The following is a 17,669-nucleotide window of genomic DNA, read 5'->3' on the forward strand; positions in this document are numbered from 1 at the left end:
CTGTGTTGGAAGTCTGCACAGGTTTAATGTCTTTTAACCCCTTATGTGCCGGACAGCTACGTTTATGCCAGGTACCCATCTTTATGGCTTTTTTTCCGCCTTCAAGTGTTACAGAGTTCGGACACCGTAGAGTTCGGACACCGTAGAGTTCGGACACCGTAGAGTTCGGACACCGTAGAGTTCAGACACCGTAGTGACACCGAGTTCGGACACCGTAGTGACACCGAGTTCGGACACCGTAGTGACACCGAGTTCGGACACCGTAGTGACACCGAGTGCAGTAGTGTTAAATCATAAGAACATAACGTAAGAACATAAGAAATAGGAGCAGGAGTAGGCCATCTAGCCCCTTGAGCCTGCCCCGCCATTCAATAAGATCATGGCTGATCTGTCGTGGCTCAGGGGCAATTCTTTCATCCCAAGGTTCAATTAAGTGAACTTTGAGTCACAAAGTCAGGCTGGTGAGGCAGAGCGCTGGCAGAATAGGAAGTGAATCCTGCACTCAGGATCCGACCACCTCATGGGCCAACCTGCCTCATGTGCCCAAAGATCTGTGTGCGGGTTGAGAGTGGGTCAGTTCAGTCACATGAAGGCCCTTGGTTAAAACCCGCAGTCCCAGTAGACATCATCCTCGAATCCAGGAGCAGCTGGTGATGAAGCACTCCCACCCTCCATTCTGCCTCACATCTCCATCTTCTTCATTCTTCCCCATCTCCTTCTCCCTGGATCTGCTTAAATACTGTTGAATCCTTGCCGAGGAGCAGTTGTCGACCTGAAATGTTTTACTATCTGCAGATGTTGGTTTTAAACGCTGAGGGACAGATCTGTGGCCTCTGTGACATTACACTGTTCCTGTGTTCGGATTGTCAGTCCTACTTACTGTCCTGTCTTCTGTTCCAGCTGGGCCTTCAGCTCACCTCCGCTCAGAAAGGAGACATTGAAGATTCACAATCAGCGACAGAGTTGAAGAAGCTCATCGCCATGGTGGTCACTGGCTCCTTGCTGCTACTTGTCTTCCTGTCCGCCATCATTTACAGATGTGCACAACGCAAATCGCAGCACAAGAAGGACCTGGTGAGTGGCGGCCGGATGTAGTTATGGAGGACAACACCCGCCCAGGTGCCTACAGCACCCGGCGTGAATATAAACACCGTGTTAATGCTCGTTATTGTCTTAAGCGAGGCAACAGAAAGGTTGCCAAGTACTGGACTCAGCTCCTCCAAGGTTAGAGTGAGACACAGCAGCACTATGGTTAGCATTGCTGCTTCACAGCACCAGGGATCCAGAGTAAAAACAGAGAACGCTGGAAAACCTCAGCAGATCTGACAGCATCAGCGGAGAGAAAATAGAGCTGTTTCAAGCCTGAGAAAGGGTCATCGAGACTCATTTCGAACGAAGGGTCACCCAGACTCGAAAACGTTGTCTCTGTTCTCTCCCCGCAGGTGCTGTCAGACCTGCTGAGATTTTCCAGCATCCGCAGTATTTTACCAGGGACCCGGGTTCAATTCCGGCCTTGGGTGACTGCGTGGTATTTCTCTCCCTGTGGGTTTCCTCCGGGTGCTCCGGTTTTCTCCCACACTCCAAAGATGTGCAGGTTCGGTGGATTGTCTGTGATAAGTTGCCCCTTAGTGTCCCAAGTTGGTTAGGGGAATTAGCCATGGTAAATGTGTGGGGTTATGGGAATAGGGCGAGTGGGTGGGACTGGGTAAGGTATTCTATCAGAGAGTTGGTGCAGATTCGATGGGTCAAATGCACTGTAGGGATTCTTTGGTTCCAGGGATTACACCATGGTTCCAGCTCCCAGTCACAAACACTGGGCAGGGAGGTTGGCAGTGAAGGAGGTCAGGATATTTGGGGATGCTGCATAAGGTTGGATGCCCTCAAAGATCCTTTGTAAAAGGCCGTGAGAGGCACAGGGGGTAGGTATGGGCCACCAAAGATGGCCGCAGGAGAGCAAAATAAACAGCAAAGCCTGTCTGGATGTGCCTCCAAGCCATAAAATGGAGCACTAATATCCAAGATTTTTACTGGGATTTGAATATTGTGAACTGGTTTTTCCTGCTTGGAGGAAATGTTGGGTGTGATCTAATCAGCCACTGCAGCAAAGTCGGAAAGTTTGGCAACCAGCCAAATCTCCTGCGCACTGCGGCAGGATGGGAAAAATGGTGAGATTCCGCCATTATCTAAGCATTGTGGGTAGGGGGGAGGGAGAAGAATTCAACCCCTCCTACAGCCAGAAGGAAAATGGCAGCCACACCGATACCACCATCAAATCCTGTCCTTCCAAAGACACCAGTGTGATTTCCTCTGAGGTTTGGACTACAATGGACACAGTGAGCAGAAACACAAGGTAAAGTGGCATCTCCCCGCGGCACCCCCCCATGCTAAAGAAATATAGAAACTAGAAGCAGGAGTAGGCCCTTCAAACCTGCTCCACCATTCATCTCGATCGTGGCTAATCATCAAATTCAATACCCTGATTTCACCTTTCCCCCATATCCCGTTATACCTTTAGCCCCAAAAGCTATATCTAATTTCTTCTTGAAATCAGACAACATTTTGACCTCAACTACATTCCATGGTAGTGAATTCCACACATTCATCCCACTGCATTTATTTATCACCCTTCGTATCCTCAGGACGTCTCCACCGCACTTTACAACTAATGGAATATTTCTCTAGTTCCTTTATTGTTGTAACATAGGCAAAGCGGTGGCCAGTTTGTACACAGCAAGCTCCCACAAAGAACAATGAGGGACTAACCTGTTGGTGGTAGCATTTCAATTCAATAATTATAGAGTCTCCAGAGACAAAACAGAGATGGGAAATTAGTTCAATCAGATATTTGGCTGTAGCCTTCATTGAGTAACAATATCAAATAGGAGGCAGAGAGTTGGTATCAATGGGTGCTATTCTGATTGGCGGTTGGTAACCAGTGGAGTGCCGCAGGGATCGGTGCTGGGGCCTCAGCTATTTACCATTTATATAGATGATCTGGAGGAGGGGGCTGAGTGTAGGGTGTTGAAATTTGCTGATGACACAAAGATGAGTGGAAAAGCAAATTGTGCGGAGGGTGTGGAAAGTCTGCAGAGGGATCTGGATAGGCTGAGCGAGTGGGCGAGGACCTGGCAGATGGAATACAATGTTAGCAAGTGTGAGGTTATCCACTTTGGCAGGAATAATAGTAGGAGGGATTACTATTTAAAGGGTGAAAAGCTGCAGCATGCTACGGTGCAGAGGGACCTGGGGTCCTTGTGCATGAGTCGCAAAAACCCAGCCTAAAGGTGCAGCAGGTGATCAGGAAGGCGAATGAGATGCTGGCCTTTATAGCGAGGGGGAGAGAATATAAAAGTAGGGAGGTCTTGCTGCAACTGTACAGGGCACTGGTGAGGCCGCAGCTGGAGTACTGTATGCAGTTTTGGTCGCCGCACTTGCACAAGGGTATTTTGGCCTTGGAGGGAATGCAGAGGAGGTTTACTAGGCTGATACCAGAGATGAGGGGTTGGACTATGAAGAGAGACTAAATAGACTGGGTCTGTACTCGTTGGAGTTTAGAAGGATGAGGGGGGATCTTATAGAGACGTATAAGATAATGAAGGGGATGGATAGGGTAGAGGTAGAGAGATTCTTCCCGCTCAGAAAGGATAGCAGGACTAGAGGGCACAGCCTCAAGATAAGGGGGGCACAGTTTAGAACGGAGTTGAGGAGGAACTTCTTCACTCAAAGGGTGGTGAATCTCTGGAATTCTCTGCCCATTGAAGTGTGGAGGCTACCTCGCTAAATATATTTAAGTCACGGGTAGATAGGTTTTTGGTAGGCAAGGGAATTAAGGGTTATGGGGAGAAAGCGGGAAAGTGGAACTCAGCCACTTCAGATCAGCCATGATCTTATTGAATGGCGGGGCAGGCTCAAAGGGCTAGATGGCCTACTCCTGCTCCTACTACTTACGTTCTTATGTAAACCTGGCTTGAAACACTAAATTCCACTACATAACCCCACAGTGTCAACCTCAACTCTTTCTGAATAGACAAGAGCTCTCAACAATCCTTCCACTTTGTCACTATCTCATTGAATGTTTTTAAGGCAATGATAGACAAATTTTTGAACAGTAAAGGAATTAAGGGTTATGGTGAGTGAAGCTGAGACCACAGAGAGATCAGCCATGATCTTATTGAATGGCGGAGCAAGTTTGAGGGGCCAAATGGCCTACTCCTGCTCTAGTTCTTATCCTTTCCATCACTCCTGCACTCTCATCTCCTTTAAAACTTTTGTTCATCTGTCATAACATCTCCTCATGTGGCTTGGTGCAAAATTTATTTTTATGTTGCTCCTTGAGAATTTCCTTTTGTTATGATGAAAACGCTATTTAGATACAAGTTTTTGCTGTTCTTGTAGCAGCTTAGAGACAGGCCTTCCTGCAGGTTGCCTTATGCCTGTTTCCAATTACACAAGGAAGCTATTACAGGCTGTAATCAGCAGGTGGGGATCTTGCACTTGACATGAGACCTGAATAGCTTTGCTGTGTTCATTTTACCCAAAGATTGACTTGTATTTCTGTAACACCTCTCAAAAGGTAGCAGCACGATAGCACAGTGTTTAGCAGGGCTGCGTCACAGCAGCAGGGTTCAATTCCGGTCTTGGGTAATTGTCAGTGCAAAATTTGCACATTCTCTTTATGTCTGTGTAGGTTTCTTCTGGGTGCTCCAGTTTCCTCCCACAGTCCAAAGATCTGTGAATTAGATGGATTGGCCATTCTAAATTGCCCCTTATGTCCCAAAAAAATGTCTAAATTAGGGGGATTAGCTGGATAAATATGTGGGGTTATGAGGATGAGGTGGTGGGTGAGGCTGGGTATGGTGCTCTGTCAGAGGGTCAGTACAGACTCAATGGGCTGAATGGCCTCCTTCTGCACTGTAGGGTTTCTATGCTCTCAGGTCAATCAGGGCAGAATGATATTAGTACTGGTTTGATTCCTAGCTTGAGTCACTGTCTGTGCGGAGCTTGCACATTTCCCTTGTGTCTGTGTGGGTTTTCTCCGGGTGCTCCGGTTTCCTCCCACAGTCCAAAGATGTGTGGGTTAGGTTGATTGGCCGTGCTAACATTGCCCCTTAGTGTCCTGTAACATGTAGGTTAAAGGGATTAGTGGGTAAATATGTAGAGATATGGGGATAGGGCCATTGGGATTGTGGTCGGTGCAGACTCAATGGGCCAGATGTGCACTGGAGGGTTTCTATTCTATGATCTGAAGGGTTTTACAGTCAATAAGGTCAATGAGAATGTAATCGCTGAAGAAAATTCAGCAGCATATTTGTAAACAGGAAGATCCCACAAGCAGCAGTGTGATAAATCACCAGAGAATCTGTTTCTGCAAAAGCCTACAAAGCATGGTTTTATGTTATTCATTTTCAGGATGTGGGCAGCGCTGACTAGGCTGGCATTTATTGCCCATCCCTAGTTGTATTTAAAGTGGTGAGCTGCCTTCTTCAATCACTGCAGTCCGTGGGGTGCAGTACACTCATAGTGCTGTTAGGAGGGAGTTCCAGGATGTTGACCCAGCGACAGTGAAGGAACAGTGATACATTTCCAGATCAGGTTGGTGAGTACAGTAAGAAGTCTCACAACAACAGGTCCCTCAGATGATGAAGGAAACAGTGCTCCAAAAGTTCATGATACCAAATAAACTTGTTGGACTGTAACCCGGTCTTGTGAGACTTCTTACTGTGCCAGACCCAGTCCACGCTGGCATTTCCACCTCACCCTCCCCCCGCTCCCTCCCTCCCTCCCCCCCCTCCCCTCTCTCCTCCCCTTTCTCTCTCCTCCCCCTCCCCTCTCCTCTCTTCCCCCTCCCCTCTCCTCTCTCTTCTCTCCTCTCCTCTCCTCCCCCCGCTCCCCCCTCTTCCTTCCTCCCTCCCCCCCTCCCCCCTCTTCCTTCCTCCCTCCCCCCCTCCCCCTCTTCCTTCCTCCCTCCCCCCTCCTCCTCCCTCCCCCCTCCTCCTCCCTCCTCCCCTCCTCCTCCTCCCTCCCCCTCTCCTCCCTCCCTTCCTCCCTCCCCCCCTTCCTCCTCCCCCCCTCTTCTCTCTTCCTCCCTCCCCCCTCTTCCTCCCTCCTCCTCTTTCCTCCCTCCTCTTCCTCCCTCCCCTCCTCCTCCCTTCCCTCCCCTCCTCCTCCCCCTCCCTCCCCTCCTCCTCCCTCCCCTCCTCCTCCCTCCCCCCCCCTCCTCCTCCTCCCCCCCCCTCCTCCCTCCCCCCCCCCTCCTCCCTCCCCTCCTCCTCCCTCCCTCCTCCTCCCTCCCTCCTCCTCCCCTCTCCCCTCCTCCCTCTCCCCTCCTTCCCTCCCCCCCTCTCCTCCCTCCTCTTCCTTCCTTCCTCCCTCCCTCCCTCCTCCCCCCCTCCTCTTCCTCCTCCCCCCTCCCTCCCCTCCCTCCCTCCCCCTCCCTCCCCTCCCTCCCTCCCTCCCTTCCCTCCCTCCCTTCCCCCCCTTCCTCCCTTCCCCCTCCCTTCCCTCCCCCCCCTTCCTCCCTCCCTCTTCCTCCCTCCCTCCCTCTTCCTCCCTCCCTCTGCCTCCCTCCCTCCCTCTTCCTCCTCCTCCTCCCCTCTTCCTCCTCCTCCTCCTCCCTCCCCCCCCTTCCTCCCTCCCCCCTCTTCCTCCCTCCTCCTCCCTCCCTCCTCCCTCCTTCCCCTTCCTCCTCCCTCCTTCCCCTTCCTCCCTCCTCCTCCCTCCCTCCTCCCCCCCTCTTCCTCCCTCCCCCTCCTCCTCCCTCCCTTCCCCCTCTTCCTCCCTCCTCCTCCTCCCTCCCTCTTCCTCCCTCCCCCTCCTCCCTCCCTCTTCCTCCCTCCCCCCTCCTCCTCCCTCCCTCCCCCCTCTTCCCTCCCTCCTTCCTCCTCCCTCCCCCCTCCCTCCCTCCTCCCCCCTCCTCCTCCTCCCCCCCCTCCCTCCCCCCTCCCCCCCCTCCCTCCCCCCTCCCCCCCCTCCCTCCCCCCTCCCTCCCTCCTCCCCCCTCTTCCTCCCTCCTTCCCCCCTCCCTCCCCCCCTCCTCCTCCTCCTTCCCCCTCTTCCCCCCTCCCCCCCTCTTCCCTCCCTCCCCCCCTCCTCCTCCTTCCCTCCCTCCCCCCTCTTCCTCCCTCCCCCCCCCTCTTCCTCCCTCCTCCCCCCCTCTTCCTCCCTCCTCCCCCCCTCTTCCTCCCTCCTCCCCCCTCTTCCTCCCTCCCTCCCCCCTCTTCCCTCCCCCCTCTTCCTCCCTCCCCCCCTCCCTCCCTTCCTCCCCCCCCCTCCCTCCTCCCCTCCTCCTCCCTCCCCCCTCCCCTCCCTCCTCCCTCCCTCCTCCTCCTTCCCTCCCTCCCCCCTCTTCCTCCCTCCTCCTCTTCCTCCCTCCCCCCCCTCCCCCCCTCTTCCTCCCTCCTCCTCTTCCTCCTCCTCCCCTCCAACCCCCTCCCTCCAACCCCCCTCCCCCCTCCCCCCCTCCCCTCCTCCCTCCCCCCTCCCCCCCTCCCCTCCTCCCTCCCCCCTCCCCCCCTCCCCTCCCTCCTCCCCCTCCCTCCCCCACCCTCCTCCCTCCCTCCCCTCCTCCTCCCTCCCTCCCTCCTCCTCCCTCCCCCCCTCCCCCCCCCCCTCCTCCTTCCTCCCTCCCCTCCTCCTCCCTCCCCCCCTCTTCCTCCCTCCCTCCCTCCTTCCCTCCCCTCCCTCCCTTCCCTCCCCTCCCTCCCTTCCCTCCCTTCCCCCCTCTTCCTCCCTTCCCTCCCTCCCTTCCCTCCCCCCCTCTTCCTCCCTCCCTCTTCCTCCCTCCCTCCCTCTTCCTCCCTCCCTCCCTCTTCCTCCCTCCCCCCCTCCCCCCCTCCTCCTCCCTCCCTCCCCCCTCTTCCCCCCTCCCTCCTCCTCCCTCCCTCCCTCCCCCCTCTTCCCTCCTCCTCCCTCCCTCCCTCCCTCCCTCCTCCCTCCCTCCCTCCCCCCTCCCTCCTCCTCCCTCCCTCCCTCCCTCCCCCCTCTTCCCCCCTCCCCCCTCCCTCCTCCTCCCTCCCTCCCTCCCTCCCTCCCCCCTCCCTCCTCCTCCCTCCCTCCCTCCCCCCTCCCTCCTCCTCCCTCCCTCCCCCCTCTTCCCCCCCTCCCTCCTCCCCCCTCCCTCCTCCTCCCTCCCTCCCCCCTCTTCCCCCCCTCCCTCCTCCCCCCTCCCTCCTCCTCCCTCCCCCCCCCTCTTCCCCCTCCCTCCTCCTCCCTCCCTCCCTCCCCCCCTCTTCCCCCCTCCCTCCTCCTCCCTCCCTCCCTCCCCCCCTCTCCCCCCTCCCTCCTCCTCCCTCCCTCCCCCCCCTCTTCCCCCCTCCCTCCTCCTCCCTCCCTCCTCCCCCCCCTCTTCCCCCCTCCCTCCCTCCCCCCTCTTCCCCCCTCCCTCCTCCTCCCTCCCTCCCTCCCTCTCTCTCTTCCCCCCCTCCCTCCCTCCCTCCTCCCTCCCCCCTCCCTTCCTCCTCCCTCCCTCCCCCCTCCCTCCTCCTCCCTCCCTCCCTCCCCCCTCCTCCTCCCTCCCTCCCTCCCCCCTCTTCCCTCCTCCTCCCTCCCTCCCTCCCCCCTCTTCCTCCTCCTCCCTCCCTCTCTCTCTTCCCCCCCTCCCCCTCTTCCCCCCTCCCTCCTCCCCCCTCCCTCCTCCTCCCTCCCCCCCCCCCTTCCCCCCTCCCTCCTCCTCCCTCCCTCCCTCTCTCTTCCCCCCCTCCCTCCCTCCTCCCTCTCTTCCCCCTCCCTCCTCCTCCCTCCCTCCCTCCCTCCCCCCTCTTCCCCCCTCCCTCCTCCTCCCTCCCTCCCTCCCTCCCCCCTCCCTCCTCCTCCCTCCCTCCCCCTCTTCCCCCCCTCCCTCCCCCCCTTCCCCCCTCCCTCTTCCCCCCTCCCTCCCTCCCTCTTCCCCCCTCCCTCTTCCCCCCTCCCTCCCCCCTTCCCCCCTCCCTCCCTCCCTCTCCCTCTCCCCCTCCCCCTCCCCTCCCCCCCTCCCTCCCCTCCCCCTCCCTCCCTCCCCCCTCTCCCCCCTCCCCCCTCTTCCCCCCTCCCCCCTCTTCCCCCTCCCCCCTCTTCCCCCCTCCCCCCTCTTCCCCCTCCCCCCTCTTCCCCCCTCCCCCCTCCCCCCTCTTCCCCCCTCCCCCCTCTTCCCCCCTCCCCCCTCCCCCCTCTTCCCCCTCCCCCCTCTTCCCCCCTCCCCCCTCTTCCCCCCTCCCCCCTCTTCCCCCCTCTTTCCCCCTCCCCCCTCTTTCCCTCTCTCTCCTCCCTCTCTCCCAATTTCTTCAATCTTTCCTCATACCCCAGTCCTTCCATACCAGGCAACATCCTGCTAAACCTCCTCTGCACTCTCTCCAGAGTCTCCACGTCCTTCTGGTAGTAAGGCGACCAGAACTGGACACAGTACTCCAAATGCAGCGTAACCAATGTTCTATACAACTGCAACATTAGACTCCAGCTCTTATATTCTATACCCTTTCCTATAAAGGCTAACATACCATAGGCTTTCTTCACAACCTTCTCCACTTGTATTGCCACCTTCAAAGTCTTGTGAACTTGCACCCCCAGGTCTTGCTGCAATTCTGTAGTCCTTATGGGCTTACCCTTAATCATATAACTCCCCCCTACATTATTCCGGCCAAAACGCATCACCTCACATTTATCTGGATTAAACTCCATTTGCCATGTAGCTGCCCAATATACCAGCCTATCAATATCCCACTGTATTGCCAGACACTGCTCCTCACTGCCTGCCAATCCAGCCATCTTGGTGTCATCAGCAAATTTGCTGATCACACCACTTACTCCCTCTTCCAAGTCGTTTATATACACTACAAAGAGAAGAGGTCCCCATACTGAGCCCTGCGGCACACCACTAGTGACAGACCTCCAGCTAGAAAAGGACCCCTCCACTACTACTCTCTGTCTCCTCTTTGCAAGCCAGTTCTCCACCCATCTAGATACCTGGCCACGTATCCCATGAGCCTTAATCTTTTCTACCGACCTACCATGAGCGTTTGTCAAACGCCTTACTGAAATCCATATAGACGACATCAACGGCTCGTCGACCGTTTTTGTCACCTCCTCAAAAAAATTCTACCCCCAAAAAACTCTGCCCCCGACCGCACATCACCAACCCTCTCCCCAGCGCACCAGAATCCACCCAAATCAATAACACCACCCAGGCAGAGATCAGCTCACAGCGCCAATGTGAAGGATTGCGTGAAGAAGGATTCCAGCAAAAATTATATTTGCCATTGTTCCCTTTTCCCTTCTACAGTGCCTGAACGAAGAGATGCATGTGGTGGACAACGGCTGCCACGACAACCCGGCCATGGACATCATCGAGAGTGAGCCAGAGATGCAGGAGAAGGCCAATTCGAAGACCAGCTGCCAGGAGAACATGGATGGTTGGATTGTGCCAATAGACAGCCTCACCAAGAACGAACCAGAGGAGGAGGACACACATTTATAAAGCGTCTGAAACATAATCCCACTGCTATCTACAGCTCCACTACACATCTGTATGATTGCTTCGAAACATATATATATATAGATATATACTGCCAACAACAACTGAACTCAAGCACACACCAATAACAGCAACCTCCTTAAAGCCATATCCTCTTCCATAGGGTTGGTTTTATTTTCCAGGATTTGTAGCGTTCTGGTACAGGAATAGTGATTTAGCAGTAATGTTACTGAACTAGTAATCTACAGGCCTGGGGACATGAGTTCAAATCCCAACTAAAAGAATTTAAATTCAATTATTTCTGGACTGTAAAAAAACTAACCTTATAATTGGTGATCACAAAACCACTAGATCGTCATAAAACCCAGTTGCTTTAGGGAAGGAAATCTGCCGTCCTTACATGGTCTGGCCTACATGTGACTCCAGACCCACAGCAATACAAATTGAACTATATCTGCCCTCTGCCAAGCAGGCCAAGCTTAAGGGAATCAGGGAATGGGTAATAAATGCTGGCCACTGACCCCCACATTCCATGAAGGAATTTAACAAAAGGCACACTTTCTGGGCAAGTTAAGATCAACAAATTATTCTTAGGAGTAAAAGTGTCCACAGAATTCTTCCCATCTATCATCAGAAGTCTAAGGATAACCTGGGAGATGCACAGTAAAGGCCCTTCATCAGTCTTTATCTCTGTTCCTTGGAAGGGGTTAAGGCTGGGGTGGGGTAGAGAGTTCTCCCACTTGAGACACTCCAAGCAAACTCCACGAGAGGCTCTGAAAGGTCTCACACTTCTTCGAGAAAGAGTAGGGTTGCCAACATTCCAGGATTGCCCTAGGGCCTCCAGCAGTCAAAGATTAATTTGTAGGTGGCTGCTGCAAGTGAAATGATTAAAAGTGGTTTTTCCATTTGCATTGTCTGAGAACATTTCTGTCATAATGCCATCTGAGGTGAGATTCTTTTAAAATAGGCTATTTCGCTGACAGATTCTCCAGATGGACTGTTCACTTCCTGTTTGGCAGAGGAGAGTGATACATGATGGGGGCAGACATGTTGGGTGATCATTGGCTGGGGTGGGGCGGGGGGGGGGGGGAGGTAGTCTGGTCTGAGGGTGGGGGGCTGGTCTGGGCATGCAGGGGAAGGGCAATTACCATCAGCAGGCCATAGAATGAAGCCTCCAGTAACCTTGGTTACCAAGAGGAACCCCTGGTCCTTCATTATGTCAACCCCTCTCATGTCACCAATCAAGGACAGATGAGGTCAAGATTCTGAACCGTTTTAACCCATTGTTTATTTCTAAGGAGAATGAGGTTCCCACGGTCGCAATAGATATGAAAACATCTGCAGCCCACTTGACTTTACCAGACTTCAGCCTGCCAATTCCCAGTTAAGCCAACCATTCCCGGTAAATCACAACCAGCTATGGCCAGTGCCAGCTGGCAGAAGTGGATACTAACCGGCTTGCGGTGGGACTGTCGTAGCTGTCTCGGCATATTCCAGATGTTCCAGTTTGAGAGCAGTCAGATACGCTTGCAGGTTTTTGGCCACTTGATTTTTCGCCAATCCACAGATCTACGTTAAAGTTTAAAGATTGGATGTAGCTATTCTATCAAATGGGAGAATATGGCTTTAACCCTTTTAATGCTGTGGTTCAGGAACATTTCAGGCAAAATACTTGAACACCAGTGAGATGGGATCGTGAAGACCCGTCCTTTAACCTAATAAGTAGACAACCAATGAGACAAATCAGATTGTTAATATTTACAATACTCAATGTCTTTTTAAACAATGGGGCTGGAGAGATTATTTTGTTGTAAAGTTATATGTTTAAACAAATTGACACTAATCATCTTTCCAATGTAGACACCTCTACAGTACTGTTGGATTTGTTACCAGTTGATAAGGACCATTATTTTTCCCCAAAATCTCCTAATGATTATGAAAGTTTGAATTATATTTTTTATCGGATGTTTGACATTTAAGACTCGAATTCTGTGGAAGGCAATCAGCTGATCACTAGAATGGGTAGGATGGGGGTTGATGTTTAGCTGGCTCCCCTTCAGGCTGCCTGCCCCCCTTTAGTTAACACTACTGCCGTGACCTAGATTCTCATTGTCGGACTTGCTTTTGTTTTAGGTCAGAGCAACTTTGCTCCATAAATTTGTCTGATTTTTAAACATTTGGAAAGGGTAATTTAATTTTAACACACCCAGGTTGAAGTGGGTGGGGCCTGTCTTACGTCACAGGGGAGGCGACGGCCAAGTGGTATTATCGCTAGAAAACTAATCCAGAATCTCGGCTAATGTTGTGGGGACCCAGGTTCGAATCCTGCCATGGTGGATTTTGAATTCAATAAAAAATATCTGGAATTAAGAAGCTGCTGATGACCATGAAACCATTGTTGGAAAAATCCATCTGGTTCACTAATGTCCTTTAGGGAAGGGAAATCTCCTGTCCTTACCTGGTCTGGCCTACATGTGACTCCACAGCAATGTGGTTGACTCTCAACTGCCCTCTGAAATGGCCTAGCAAGCCACTCAGTTTCAAGGGCAACTAGAGTTAGGCAACAAATGCTAGTGAGCCTGTAACGCCCATGTCCCACAACTGGATAAAAACTTCTCTGTGACTGACTGGGGGGGTTACAAGGCCCACATTAGGCTTGTGTGCAAAATTCAGGCTGATTTTTCAGCTTGGTGCTGAGCAAGTACAGCTTTACGAGACTATTCCAATAAAAAAGAAAGGCTTGTATCATTGTTGTGGCTGTCACAGCCCCGAGCCATTGCCAAAGCACTCTGCAGCCAATGAAGTACTGATGAAATTTAGTCAGTGCTGTAATGCAAGAAACAGGGCAGCCAACTTACCCACAGAAACCTCTCACAAGCAGCCATAATGACCAATGAATCTGATTTCATGATGTTGGCTGTTGGATAACTATTGGCCAGGATGCCAGTGAGAGGTCCCCTGCTCTTCTCTGAACCAGTGCCTAGCTGTAAGAGATGGGAGGCCCCAGTTTAAGGCTTCATCGGAAACAAAGCGTGCAGCATTCCCCTGTGGTAAGCACTAATTGAATGCTCAGAGCCTCTGGACTTGAAAGCAAAACCCTTTTGACTCAGGTGAACGTGCTACCCGCTGAGACATTATCTGAGGAGACGTCAGTTAGCCAATATTCTTCCCGCAACACCATCGTTCAACTCCCTGACTTGGCAGATAGACAGTGGTTACCAAGTTGGTTTTCATGGTAGCAATCACCCTGCCCAGCGATCCTTCCTGTCGTCACTGCTTTGGACAGTTCCTGAGGCACACAGCAAGGTGTTATTTCCTTCTCAATTTGAAAATAATCAATGGTGCAGTAAAATCCAGGTTACGTATCTGGCCTACTATTAACCCAGCAAACGTCATGAAGTAGCGAAGGAACTTCCATGAAGGAAGTGATGCGGGAATACACCATGCAAAGCAATCAAGGGAAATCTACTTCATCCAGCGGCTGAGCAGAAAGGAGAAGATATTCCTGTTATTAGACATCACATAAACCAATCCCAAAATTCAGTAAACATGAGGCCACCCACTGGGGTCAGCAAAGTGAGAAGAACCTGACTCCATTCCTGATTGATTAATATCAATTACTCACCATTGCTGTTCACACGATTGGTTATTAAGATTGAGGCCAGAATCTTATCCCCATTCACGCCAGTGGCATTTTCCCATCCCGCTGCCAGGGTTGGTTGGGGGGGGGGAGGGGGGGGGGTGCGTGGCACCAATGGCAGGTGCGATTACACCCTAGGGTGTACACATTGGATAAGTGGATGGGTATACTGCCCGATGCCCATCTGATTTATGCAGCCCTCCAGGTCCAACTGCGGGTGACGTGGCTGAGGTCAGCGAGGGAATCATTTGGGTAGAGGGGAGACAACTCACCTAGTGTTCCACTCTGAAATTATTACCGCATTGACGAGAATTGGCGCAGACACAGTGGGCCGAATGGTCGTCTTCTACACTGTAGGAATTTTATGAGTGAGTGTGTTGTGGTGTGTGTGCGTGTGTGTAAGATCAGGTAAGTCTGTGATATCCCCATTAGTTGAGTTGCCCATCAATGATGATGAAAAATGGGCATCAGAGGGGCAGCAAACTCTACTGGAATTCCAATCAGAGCAACACCTTTCTGTGAGGAAACTGAACAGGTGAACTGTAAGGAATGTAGACAGAGGAGGCAGCACAGAATAATGTAGTGCCCAGCTTTTATATTCTAAAACATTGTCAATGTCATGAGTATTGAGTTGGATGAGCAGCCATGATCATAATGAATGGCAGAGCAGGCTTGAAGGGCTGAATGGCCTACTCCTGATCCTATTTTCTATGTTTCTGCGCCGGTTTTTTTAATGAAGGATATCGTTTGTGACAAAGGGACTTCTGTACATGTTATCAACGGTTGTGTATACAAATAAATACAGCAACTAATAAAATAATTCTTAAATTGCTTTAAACTCAGATATCTCCAAAATAAATGAAGGCTTAAGTATGAGTTTTGTTGTTGTCAGCCTAAGACTGCAATCGGCCCAATACAAGCAAAAACAGAAGACTTGCATTAAACGAGTGGATTTTCAGCATCAAGTTCTGCTGAGACTATGGCTGGAACTTTACTACGTCACTCGCCACGGAATCAGAGTGGGCAAGGGTCCGGCAATGGAAATCTCCATTAATCTCGGGCAGGAATTCCCCACTCCATGTGTCAGAAATTTCAACGTGTTGGGAGCATCGAGAGAGGACAACACCTTCAACTGCAACTCAGATTAATGACTTAGGTTAAAAAGAACAGGTAAAGGACTCCCAGTGAAAGCAGAGCAGTGGCACAGTGATTAGCACTGCTGCCTCACAGCACCACGGACCTGGGTTTAATTCCAGCCTTTGGTGACCGTCTGTGCAATTTGTACTTTCTCCCCATGTCTGCGTGGGTTTCCTCCAGTTTCCAGTCCAAAGATGTGCAGGTTAGGTGGATTGGCCACGCTTAGTTGCTCCTTACTACCCCGAGATGTGTAGGGAAGGGGGAATTAGCAGAATAAAAGTGTGCGGTTATGGGGATAGGGCCTGGGTAAGATGCTCTGTTGGAGAGTCGGTACAGACTTGATGGGCCAAAAGGCCACCTTCTGCACTACAGAAATTCTGAGATGCTGTGGCAATCTCCCAATATGCAGCCAGACTTTATCTTCTCCCCTCTGAGTGCTGCCCAGCCACAGAGCCAGATTTAGGATCCCTACAACTCAAAGCTAACAGTACCGGAACAAGCTGGAAGACTGGAAACTGCCCATCTGTTCAAGCCTAACAAGGAATAACATGGCTTCAATCGTTCTGGCATTTTACAGATGTTCAATGTTGCTCGGAAGTAATTTTCTGCTTCTGTAACCCAGATAATTTTCCACCAGGGTGAGGGACACCCACTGTGCAGCCATGTGTGGGAATTACTGATTTAGTTAAAGCCTATTCAGCTACTGAGGTTAGAGACAGCGTCAGAGTGGAGTGCGCGTGCGGCCCAGTGGTTAGCACTGCTGCTTCACAGTGCCAAGGACCTGGGTTCGATTCACAGCCTAAGGTGACTGTCTGTGTGGAGTTTGCACATTCTCCCTGTGTCTGTGTGGGTTTCCTCCCACACTCCAAAGTCTTGCTGGTTAGGTGCATTGATATGAACAGACGCTGGAATGTGGCAACTCGGGGAATTTCACAGTAACTTCATTGCAGTGTTAATGTAAACCTTACTTGTGACTATTAAATTAACTTTAACAGTAGTTAGCACTGCTGCCTCACAGTGCCAAGGATCCGGGTTCAATTCCAGCCTTTGTCACTGTCTGTGTGGAGTCAGCGTGTTCTCCCTGTATCTGCGCGGGTTTCCGCCAGATACTCTGGTTTCCTCCCACACTCCAAAGATGCGCACATTAGGTGCATTGGCTATGATCAATGTACGAGGTTACGGGATTAGGACGGGAGAGAGGGCCAAGGAGGGTTGTCGCAGACATCAATAGGCCTTCTGCACTGGAGGATGTCTATGATTCTGTGGGAGCAACGGGAGCAGGAGTGAGAAGGTGCTGGATGCCCTTGTAAAAGTGGGACAAGGAACAGTGGCTTTGTGAAGGTGAGGGACATAATATCTTATCCCCTTTACTCAGTCTTTCTGTGGAGGAGCAGAGTGTAGTAGCACAGTGAAGAGGGGTGGGTTAGAGGGATTAGGGCCCAACGTGAACAGGAAACAAGGAAGATTTGTGTGGACGAGGGGATTTGGGTGGACTGAAGAGTAGAATATAAAGAGTTAGGGATTAACCGTTCAAGAGGGCATTAGCTGATTATTTGATTAGAAGAAATGTGCAAGGGATATGGGGAAAAGGCAGAGAAATGGCACTAGTGGGGATGGGATCTCTATGAAGGAAGGTAAAGTTTCTCTATAAGGGAGCGCATTTTAGTATTTCCTCAGTCAGATACAAACAGCCTCTGGAGAAATGGAAATTAAATGAAAAGATCTTCCGATTTTTGTCATAGACTTTTACAACAGTGAAAGAGGCCCTTCAGCCTAATGTGTCTGTGCCAACCATCAAGCACCTATCTTTTCTATTCCTATTTTCCAGCACTTGGTCCATAGTCTTGTACACTATGGCGTTACAAGTGCTCATCTAAATGTTTCTTAAATGTCATGAGGGTTTCTGCCTCTATCACCCTTCCAGGCAGCGAGTTCCAAACTCCCAGCACCCTCTGGGTGAGAAAGATTTTCCTCAAATTCCCTCTAAATCTCCTGCCCCTTTACCTTAAATCTATGCCCCCTGGTTATTGACCTAAGGGGGGTGGTTTATTCCTATCGAGTCTACGTCCCTCACACCTCGCCTTGCTGTTGAACAAGCCAGGTCTCCACGTTTCAACTTCTGACAATGGCACATCTGAATCAACACTCCGGAAAGAGAGTTGGTTTAGCTCAGTTGGCTGGATGGCTTGTTCGTAACGCAGAGCCACGTCAATGGCGTGGGTTCAATTCCCGCATTGGCTGAGGTATGGCAACCCTCAGGTTAAAATCATCATCACTCAGCTCTCTCTCTCTTTCTCTAAGAGGAAAGCAACATCTGGGACTATGGTAACATTTACATTAATCATGCAAGAAACACAGGCATCGGTTGACTCCACAGTGGCATAGCATTGAATACCTTTGACCAAGGAATGTGGCTGTAAACCAGAGATAGCCGTGTGGTTTGAACAT

At 51.8% G+C, this 17,669-nt stretch overlaps 1 protein-coding gene across 1 annotated transcript in view; it reads left to right on the forward strand.

Moving 5' to 3' along the window:
- podxl (podocalyxin-like) overlaps positions 1 to 11,509 on the forward strand; it is a 53,705-nt gene extending 42,196 nt beyond the window's left edge. Inside the window, exons 6-7 of the mRNA XM_080207900.1 lie at positions 901 to 1,074; positions 10,253 to 11,509. Of these exons, the coding sequence (XP_080064026.1) occupies positions 901 to 1,074; positions 10,253 to 10,447 (369 nt within the window). The 3' untranslated portion in view covers positions 10,448 to 11,509. The remainder of the gene's footprint in view (positions 1 to 900; positions 1,075 to 10,252) is intronic.
- Positions 11,510 to 17,669: the final 6,160 nt, after the last annotated feature.

The sequence above is a fragment of the Carcharhinus amblyrhynchos genome, chromosome 19, assembly GCF_965287045.1.
Source record: "Carcharhinus amblyrhynchos chromosome 19, sCarAmb.v2.hapA, whole genome shotgun sequence".
NCBI classification, from domain to species: domain Eukaryota; kingdom Metazoa; phylum Chordata; class Chondrichthyes; order Carcharhiniformes; family Carcharhinidae; genus Carcharhinus; species Carcharhinus amblyrhynchos.